At 53.3% G+C, this 9,645-nt stretch overlaps 1 protein-coding gene across 1 annotated transcript in view; it reads left to right on the plus strand.

Annotated features, from left to right (window-relative positions):
• ZNF71 (zinc finger protein 71) overlaps positions 1-9,645 on the plus strand; it is a 23,927-nt gene that overhangs the window by 2,897 nt on the left and 11,385 nt on the right. The window contains exons 2-3 of the mRNA XM_039244152.1: positions 2,185-2,252; positions 7,901-8,027. Of these exons, the coding sequence (XP_039100083.1) occupies positions 2,220-2,252; positions 7,901-8,027 (160 nt within the window). The 5' untranslated portion in view covers positions 2,185-2,219. The remainder of the gene's footprint in view (positions 1-2,184; positions 2,253-7,900; positions 8,028-9,645) is intronic.

Genomic DNA, 9,645 nt, shown 5'->3' on the forward strand with positions numbered 1-9,645 from the left:
GGCAGTCAGCACAGAGCCCGACGCGGGGCTCGAACCCACGAACCGCGAGATCATGACCTAAGCGAAAGTCGGACGCTTAACCGACTAAGCCACCCAGGCTCCCCAAGAACAACTATTTAAAAAGCCAGTTGTCAGTGATGTCTGCTGTAGGAAGATGGGGGGGCGGGGCGCGAGTGTTGAGCTTGGGGGGCCTGGGGGTGGCCGTGGGAAGCAGCTAGCCATGGGATGGGCACCTCTGCAGAGGGAGCAGGCGGGAGGGCCGGTGCCCCTGGGCTGGGTGCTTGCGGGCTGGATGACCTCCGTGCTGCGGGATCGCCTGGAGAGTCCTCAGCTCGAGGGCGTTTTTCTCAAGGGACTGCTGCCGGCGACCTGGTGCTGTGCAGCGTGCGGACTGGGCGGTGGGACACCTGTGCCCGCGCCTTTGTCATCAACTGCGGGGCTTCTGAGCGTGCACGCCGTTGACATTCGTCGCTGTGGGGGTGTCTTGTGCAGTGACAGAACACCCACCAAATGCCCTCGGCGGCACACACTCCCAAATCGTGGCACCTACACATGGCTCCAGGTGCTCCCAGTGTCTCCTGGGGGCCAAAATCACCCCCGGGGAGAACCGGTTTTCTGAACGTTTCAGCCAACCTGTCCTTATGTGTGACCTGTGTCATTAGAACCACAGACTTTTTGCTTGTGAAAGTGGGGGACCATTTGGCCTCAGAAAGCCCCTTGTCTTCGTGGTTTTTACACCTTAAGAATTTTGTTTGAAAATTATGGTTCTGGAGCTCCATCCCAGAGGGTTTGATGAAGAGTGTCTGGGCAGGGGCCTACAGACGTGTTTTGAATAATAATAAATGTCCAATGATTTCTGGCACTTTGAGAAACGGCACAGTAGCCAGTGGTCTGTGTTTCTTCCAGGAGGTCGAGGGAGGCATATTTTGGCTTCTAGCAAAAGGAAAATGTGTTTCTGGTCAGAGGTGTTGGTGATACAGGTAGTGAGCTCCCCATCATGGGAGACATGCAAAGTCCTGGCAGGTCATCATGGAGTCAGGACTGAACCAACATTCCCTAAACTACAAGAATTTGCCCAAGACTATGTCACCTGTCCTGCATTGTACTTTGTCTTTTATTTAAATTGGCTCACAGGGGTGCCCGGGTGGCTTAGTTGGTTCGGCGTCCGACTTTCGCTCAGGTCATGATCTCGCGGTTCGTGGGTTCGAGCCCCGCGTCAGGCTCTGTGCTGACTGCCAGCTCAGAGCCTGGAGCCTGTTTCAGAGTCTGTCACTCCCTCTCTCTCTGACCCTCCCCTGCTCACGCTGTCTCTCTCTCCTAGAAATAAATAAAACATTTAAAAAAAAAATAAATTGGCTCACTGATTTTTAAAAATTAATTTATTTCACTTAAGTCACCTTCGTTTAAAAGGGCATTCTGGGGGTGTCTGGGGGGCTCAGTCGGTTGAGTATCCAACTTTGGCTCAGGTCATGATCTCATGGTTCGTGGGTTCAATCCCCACATCAGGCTCTGTGCCGGCAGCTAGCTCAGCGCCTGGAGCTGCTTCAGATTCTGTGTCTCCCTCTCTCTCTGCCCCCCCCCCCATTCCTCTCTCTCTCTCTTTCTCAAAAATAAATATTTAAAAATTTACAAAAGGGGGGGTATTCTGTGTTACTGCTGTAAATAGAAGCAGGGCATTGCCGTAAAGCAGGGGTGGGGATTGGGGCCTCAGACCAGCACTCAGACCGGGGAGGGGGAGCCTGAGCAGGGTGCCTGGGGGAAGGCAGAGGGTCCTGTGCTCCCAGCAGCCGGTGGGAATGCAAACGGATTTGCGTGTGTGAGTGCACATGCGTGTTGGGTGAGTGTTCGAAAGGCTGCCAGCACGTGGACCTGGATGTACTCTGCCCAAGTCCATTCCCACCTGTGGAATCTTGGGTGTGTACTTAGCTTTTGGGCCTCAGTTTTCTCATCTGTGAAATGGGGTGGAAATAGGACTCACCTATTTCTGTTAGGAGTGTTAGGAGGACTGAGGGAGAGACGTGTGTCCAGGCCCTTGCATGCGGTAAGCGTGGTTAGCATGTGTTATTGGCGTGTGTGTGTGTGTGTGTGTGTCCCTCCTTGCCTGGCTCCTGCCTGGCTCCTGCACGGTGAAGCAGGCCCAGGCCCAGTCTCTCACTGTATCTTCTTTCTCTCTCTCTCTCCCAGCCACAGTCTGCCGTGTCACCCGGGGCGCTGGAGGGATGGCCACCCAGCTGCTGACTGACGAGGCCCTGGTGAGTCACCTCGCGCTCATTCCAGAGGCTCGAGGCCAGGGGCAGGGCCCCCGCAGGGCTCACAGACTCGGCCCTGTGTCCGGGGGGCGGGTAGCGTGCATGGGTGATGCTCGGCTCTGCAGCCTCCTGCCTGCCCCTGCCCCTGGCGTCGGTCGGCCGAGGGGACGGGCCAGCTTGGCGCTGAGCAGCTCTGTCCTGGGGGCTTTCAGGAGACACCCGTGGGCGCCTGGGAAGTGGTGTTTAAACGCGTCACCTCAAGTGTGACAGAGGCCCCCAGGCAGCACCGTCCCACCCGTGTGAATGTCCCTTATGAGCAGCCACACGCCTGCTGAAGGGACGCGGGCCGGGTGCGACGGCGGCGGCCGGCAGCGGGGGCAGGGAGGGCCGGCCCGGGCTGGCTCCCGCTACGTGTCTTGTGCTCCACGGGGGTGCGTGTGTGGCTGTTGCATTTTTCTCTAAACTTCCTTTCATGCCAGAAATATTTCATAATTTAAAAAATAACATATAAATAAATGCTTCTTATAGAAAACAGGGAGCACCTGGTAAGCTTGGGTATGCGCTTATTGCCTTCCTCCTCTGATTCTCCTTCTTTTTAATGTTTGTTAATTTTGAGAGAGGGAGGGAGACAGAGTGAGCGAGCACGAGCAGGGGAGAGGCAGTGAGGTGGACGGAGAATCCCAAGCAGGCTCCATGCTCACAGCACGGAGCCTGACGCGGGGCTTGAAATCATGAACTGCGAGATCCTGACCTGAGCTGAAGTTGGACGCTTCACCGACTGAGCCACCCGGGTGCCCCTCTGATTATTCTTTTTAAAAACTGATGAAGTTTTGGCTCTGCCATTTTAATATTGGTATTTTCCCCCCATCCAGCTTTAATCAGTAAGCATTTCCCAGGGCACCTGGGTGGCTCAGGGGGTTAAGCATCTGACTTTTCGTTTCCGCTCAGATCAGGATCTCACAGTTCAAGCCCTGACCCAGGCTCTCACAGCATGGAGCCTTCTTGAGATTCTCTCTTTCTCTCTCTCTGTCTCTCTCTCTCTCACAATAAACTTAAAAAAAAGGATTTCCCTTATTTTGAAACTTCATAAACTTTACAAACATCACTTGTTTACCTGTATAATCAATGTACCTAAATGTTCATCCAGTGAGTTCGATTTTTTTAAAATAATTTTTTGATGCTGTAACTAGTCTATCATAAAAATCAAAGAAAATTTCTGGTAGGTATAGACATGCGTGATCATTATAAAGGGCTTAGAAAAATCCGGAAGAACACAGCTACGACCATCCACGCGCCCTGTGACCTGACCCCGGGAGATAACCTTTGCAATGTCTGTGAGCCTGTCTCTCCCTGCACATCGAGTGTTTTGCAAAAATGAGCACCAAGCCGGCTAAGCAGGTTTTCCGTCCCGTTTCTCTGGTCGAAGGTTTCATCCTGAGCGTCTGTCCGCGTGGTTCAGAGCCCGCACGGCATCAGTGTGAATGGCCACGTGGGGGTTTGCTCAAGGGCTGTGGCTGCTTCCTCTCGGAGGCCCTGGTGTGGGGCGCAGGCCCGTCTCCGTAAGTAACGTCCAGAGTGACGTGCTGGGCGCCAGTCCTTCCCTGCAGCTCGCGTGATTTCTCCCGAGGGACTTCTTGGAGAGGAATCCAGGCTTGGGTACTTTGAGGCCTTCCGTGAGCCCGCTAGCACGTCCCCAGCCTGTGGTGGCCTGACGTGGTCCCCGCTGGGTGGAGGAGAGGCCTCCCTGGTGGGGGGGACTGGATGTCGTCAGAAGTTACAGGTACAGGGTGCCTGGGTGGCTCAGTCGGTTAAGTGTCCGACTTCAGCTCAGGTCACGATCTCACGGATCGTGAGTTCAAGCCCCGCGTCGGGCTCTGTGCTGACAGCTCAGAGCCTGGAGCCTGTTTTGGATTCTGTGTCTCCATCTCTCTCTGACCCCCGCCCCCTGCTCATGCTGTCTCTATCTCCCTCTCAAAAATAAATTTAAAAAACATTTAAAAAAAATAAAAAAAAGTAAACATTAAAATAAAAAACAGAAAAACCCTGTCCACAATGCAAAAAGGAAGTGTGTGCCCCATAGCAATGATTCCCATTTTACCTACTGGCCCCTGCCCCTGGCAGCCACTAATCTACTTTGTGTGTCCCTGAATCTTCGTATCTGACACATTCCTTAATAGAAATGAAATCACACGTTGTGTGGTCTTTTGTGTGTCTTTCAGCATCATGAATTTTTTTTAAAGATGATTTATTTGAGAGAGAGAGAGAGCACGGGCAGGGGAGGGGCAGACAGAGAGAGAAAGAGACACAGAGAGAGAGAATCCCAGGCAGGCTCCACAGTGACGGCATGGAGCCCTGCGCGGGGCCCAAACTCCTGAACTATGGGATCATGACCTGAGCTGAAATCAAGAGTCACGCCCTGAACCGGCTGAGCCCCCAGGCAGGTCCTGATTGTGAGGTTCCTTCACGAGCGCAGGCTGGTGCTTTCTTCCTTTTCATGGCTGGGCGATACTCCCCCGTGTGGCTGGAGCACATGTTTTATTCCCTCCATTCAGCAGGTGAGGCACTGAGGGTTGTTTCCGCTCTGGACCCTCTCAGCAGTGCTGCAGTGAACGTTACAGGTGTCTGGTTTGCACGTGTGTCCGCATTTCCCCGGGGGGCACACCCCGGAGGAGGGTTGCCGGCTGATACGGGGATTCTGTTTAACCCTCTAGGGAGCTGTCGGAGTGCTTCCCAAAGCAGCCGCGCGGTCGCGCCATCACTCACAACTGGCCCGGGTGCCGTCCTGATCCCCCTCCCACCTGCCTTACTTAGGACTCCGACAGCTTGCACGTGCTGGGGGTCAAGCTTCACCTCTCGGCGAGATCTCCTCGAAACCCCTGCTGTCTGCCCTCCCAGCATCCTTTGCTGTAAGGGTAGGCTCCAAAGCTTCTCAGACTGTCCATTTTGGCTTCGGAGCATTTTTGTGCGCCCCTGGCCCAGGCTCGGTGTGTGCAACCTGCTGGGTACATAGTTTACCTAGTGAGTGAGTCGAGATGTTTAGGGAAGACTTTCTGAAGGGATTATTATATTAAACATATTAAAATAAGTTTTAAAAGGGGGAAGGAAGAAACTTTTGGAAGCGATGGGTAGGTTTATGGCCTTGATTTGTGGTGGTGATTACATGGGTGTGAACTTTCCAAACTTGATTAATAGCCACAGTGTTCTGTATGGAAACCACACCTCAATAAAGCAGGGTTTTTTAAAGAAGGAATTGTTGGGGCGCCTGGGTGCCTCAGATGGTTAAGTGTCCGACTCTTGCTTTCAGCTCCCGTCATGATCTCAGGGTTGGTGGGATGGAGCCCGCATCAGACTCTGCTCCGACAGCATGGAGCCTGCTAGGGATTCTCTCTCCCTCTCTCTGTCCTTTCCCGTTCACCTGTGCTCTCTTCCTCTCAAAAAAATAAATAAACATTTAAAAATAAAGACATAAAAAACAGAGAAGGAGTTATTATCAGGACTGGCCAAAGGTTGTATTAGTTCACAGAACAAAATAATATTATTACAGTGGTAATAATTAGTATTAATACTAAGTATATATGAGATGTATATATGAAATGGTAAAATTAATCAGATGTCGATAGCAGAAGTCCACACGCAGCAGGCGCATACTGCAGCCGGGCCAGACGCCGTGCAGGAAGCACACACGCCTTACGTCACTTAACGCCCATGACCAGTGCGAGGGGGACATTGTTGTTCCGAAGCCCATGACCGCTCCCAAGTGTGTGTGTGTGGGGGGGGACATTGTGGTTCCAAAGCCCGCTGAACAATCGAGGCTCAGAAGGGTTAAGACAGGAGGCCAAGGAAACACAGCCAGGAAGAGGGAGAGCCAGGATTTCACTGCAGGGCCCCAGGCTCCCAACTCCAAACGCTATTAACCACCGTGCATGCTGCTTCCGCGGCAGTGGTGGTGGCCGCAGAGACGGGTGGGGGGAGGGGCACGGGCAGGCACCCAGGAAGTGGAAGGAGTGGCCGGCAGACGAGGTCTCCCCCCAGGGGGCAGGGGTGCTGGGGGCACCGGGAGAGCCGAGGACGAGCCGGCAGCAATAACAGTAGCTGACGGCCGTTGAGCACTTACACCATGTGTGCACTGTCCTGAGCTCAAATTGTGGATTACCTTCCTCAAGTCTCATGCCCTCCTTACTCTCTGAACCATTGATTCATTCAGCAGCTACGTAGTGAGCGCCTACTGTATGCCCGGCATGGTACAAAGCACTAGGGATCACAGTCACCAAGAGGGATGTGTTGGTTTGCTAAGGCTGCGTAACAAAGTGACCCCAGACTGGGGGCTTAAACAAGGTAAATCTGTGTCCTCCCAATCCTGGAGGATGGAGGCCACAGGGTCACGGTGCCGGCAGGGACGTGCTTCCTCCGAAGGCCTCAGGGAAGGATGTGTTCCAGGCCTCGCTTCTGGCTTCTGGTTGTTCTGGGCTTGTGGCTGCATAAGGCCAGCCTTCACGTGTGTTCTCCCAGGGCACGTCCGTGTGTCTTCCTGCCTTAGAAGGACACCAGTCCTGGAGGATCAAGGGCCCGCCCTCCTCCAGTGTGATCTCCGCTTAACTATGCCTGCACGGTCCCTGGTTCCGGATCACATTCCATTCGGGGGTGCTGGGGGTTAGGACTCGGGGCTGGCAGAGAATTCAGCCTACAACAAGCACTTCGAGTGGGACCCGGCCCATAGGGTCTGCGTAGCAAGTGATAGGTCTTGTCAGCATTGTGACTGACCGCGTCGTCACCGTCCTTTCCTTCCGTGCTGCGGGATATTCATTTATCCAAGGGCTCACGGCCTCAGCTGGGAAGGCACCGGGGTTTCCACCCAGGAACTTCCCACCACCCCCTGGCCCCCAGGTCCCATCTGCGTTTTAGCCTCAGGTCCTGACCCCCCTCTCGTTCATACCTTCACGGTGGTATTGAGCCAATGGCTGGTCTGTCCCATTTGTGTTCATGCCTCGTCCATGAGGACCTGGTTCTTGAACTTTCTTTTTTTTTTTTTTTAATATTTTTGTTTCTTTCTAGGAGAGAGAGAGAGAGAGACACAGCGTGAGCAGGGGAAGGTCAGAGAGAGAGGGAGATACAGAATCTGAAACAGGATCCAGGCTCTGAGCTGTCAGCACAGAGCCGGACGCGGGGCTTGAACCCACGAACCGTGAGATCATGACCCGAGCCGAAGTCGGACGCTTAACCGACTGAGCCACCCAGGCGCCCCATGGTTCTTGAACTTTCTGAGTCTGGTGCCCAGCACCCAGCCTAGTGCCTGCAGTTCCGTAGGGGCTCAGGACAGTTTGTTGAAATACTAGATCCCACCTAGGATTCTGCCTTTGCCGGGCAACTCATGCCCATGGTGATTCACAGGGTAATGGTCATTCTACCTCTGGTTCCTTCTCTGCTTCCCAAGTGTGTGACTTTCCGCTCTAAACAATCTTCCATTTGTTTTATTTCTCTGTCTGAGGACCAAGGACGCTGAGCGCTTGGTCCCTTCAGAACCCCCGCACCTTTTGAAATCACTCCAGGTACATCTCGTCTGCCTCCCTAAATCCTCTTGACGTTTCCGGCCATTTCTCCAGACCTTTGTGAGCAGGGCCCTGCGGTGAGTGGTTGTGGGTTTCCTCTTACAGGAGTCAGTGACGTTCAGGGATGTGGCTGTGGACTTCACCCAGGAGGAGTGGCAGCAGCTGGAGCCCGCCCAGAAGGACTTGTACAGAGATGTGATGCTGGAGAACTACAGGAACCTGGTGTCTCTGGGTAAGGGGGCAGCTTTGCTGAATTACTCACCACCGGCCTGCAAAGAAATAAGAAAAAAGATGGACAGATTTGACTCTGTAGGAAGTTTAAATTACTCAAAGATAAAAATAAAGTTGACAGGTAGGGGAATAATATTTACCACATGTATAATGGTCAGAGGATTATAATTATATAAAGAGCTCCTAGGAATAAACAAGAAAAAGGATGATAGGAAGGTAGGCCAAACATATGAGCTGGCGGTACATAAATGTAGAAATACACAAAATTACACTTTATAAAAGTTTTTAAAGCTTACCAATAGAGAAATACAAATCAAGTCAAAGAAATCTCGTTTTTGCCCATGAGGTACACAGAGATGAAAAAGACTGAAAATAGCCTGTATTGTGAGAGTGCAGGGAAAAGGACTTTCTCGTTTTAGGAATATAAAGTTGGGATACCTCTTCTGGAGGACAGTTTGGCATTATCAGCCAAATTTTTTTAACGGTTCTGTTTTTAGTGATCTGTCCTTTAGATATCTCCCTGGAAGTGTGCAAAGCTTTACACAGGGCAAAAAGGAGAAATGGCCTAAATGCCTACCTATCCAGACTGGCTAAACATATTCCATTTTACCGGTAGGATGGAGACCGTGCAGCTCTTCAAAGACGAGCGCTCTTTGTAGACGCTGACGTGGAAAGATGTCCCTTGATAATAGCATTTGGTAAGAAACCACTAATTTTCAGAACCAAAATATGTTCTCACTTCTCTTGTGGAGTATAATTGACCTCCAGTTAACTGCACATATTTACAGCGAATGACTGGATGCGTTCCGACACCTGTATACACGCGGGGGGTGCCGTCACCATGATCCAGATAACGAACAGATGCGCGACCCGTTTCCAGCAGCTGCCTGTGCTCACGCACACACCCTCCATCCCCTGGGCAGCCTCCCTGCACCTTGGTTTCATCTGCGTATTCTGCACCTCTGTGTCGATGCACTCATGCAGCGCGTAGTCCTTTTGGTCTGATTTCTTGCCCTCGGTGGAATTATTTGAGGTTCGCCTATGTCGTATGTACCAGGAGTTCGCTCCTCTTTATTGCTGAGCGATATTCTACTTCACGATGGACCACAGTCTCCGTCTCCATTCAGTTGCTGGAGAAATCGGGCTTGTCCCCGGTTCCGGGCTGATAGAAATAGAGCGGCCGTGAACCCGTGCGAACAGCGTTCACCGAGGACCTGTGTTCCCTTTCTCTTGAGCAAACCCCGGGAGGAGCACGGCTGAACCACGTGGCGGGTGTGTACTGACCTTTCAGGAAACCGCCACACGTTTTTCCAGAGCAGAGAGTGGCACCGCTTTACCTGTCCACACTCGGGGGCTCCGGCGGCTCTGCGCGCGGTCCACACTCGGGGGCTCCGGCGGCTCTGTGCGCGGTCCACGCTCGGCGGCTCCGGCGGCTCTGTGCGCGGTCCACACTCGGCGGCTCTGTGCGCGGTCCACACTCGGCGGCTCTGTGCGCGGTCCACACTCGGGGGCTCCGGCGGCTCTGCGCGGTCCACGCTCGGGGGCTCCGGCGGCTCTGTGCGCGGTCCACGCTCGGGGCCTCCGGCGGCTCTGCGCGGCCCACGCTCGGGGGCTCCGGC

Source organism: Hyaena hyaena, unplaced genomic scaffold (assembly GCF_003009895.1).
Source record: "Hyaena hyaena isolate Hyena2069 unplaced genomic scaffold, ASM300989v1 scaffold_235, whole genome shotgun sequence".
NCBI classification, from domain to species: Eukaryota; Metazoa; Chordata; class Mammalia; order Carnivora; family Hyaenidae; genus Hyaena; species Hyaena hyaena.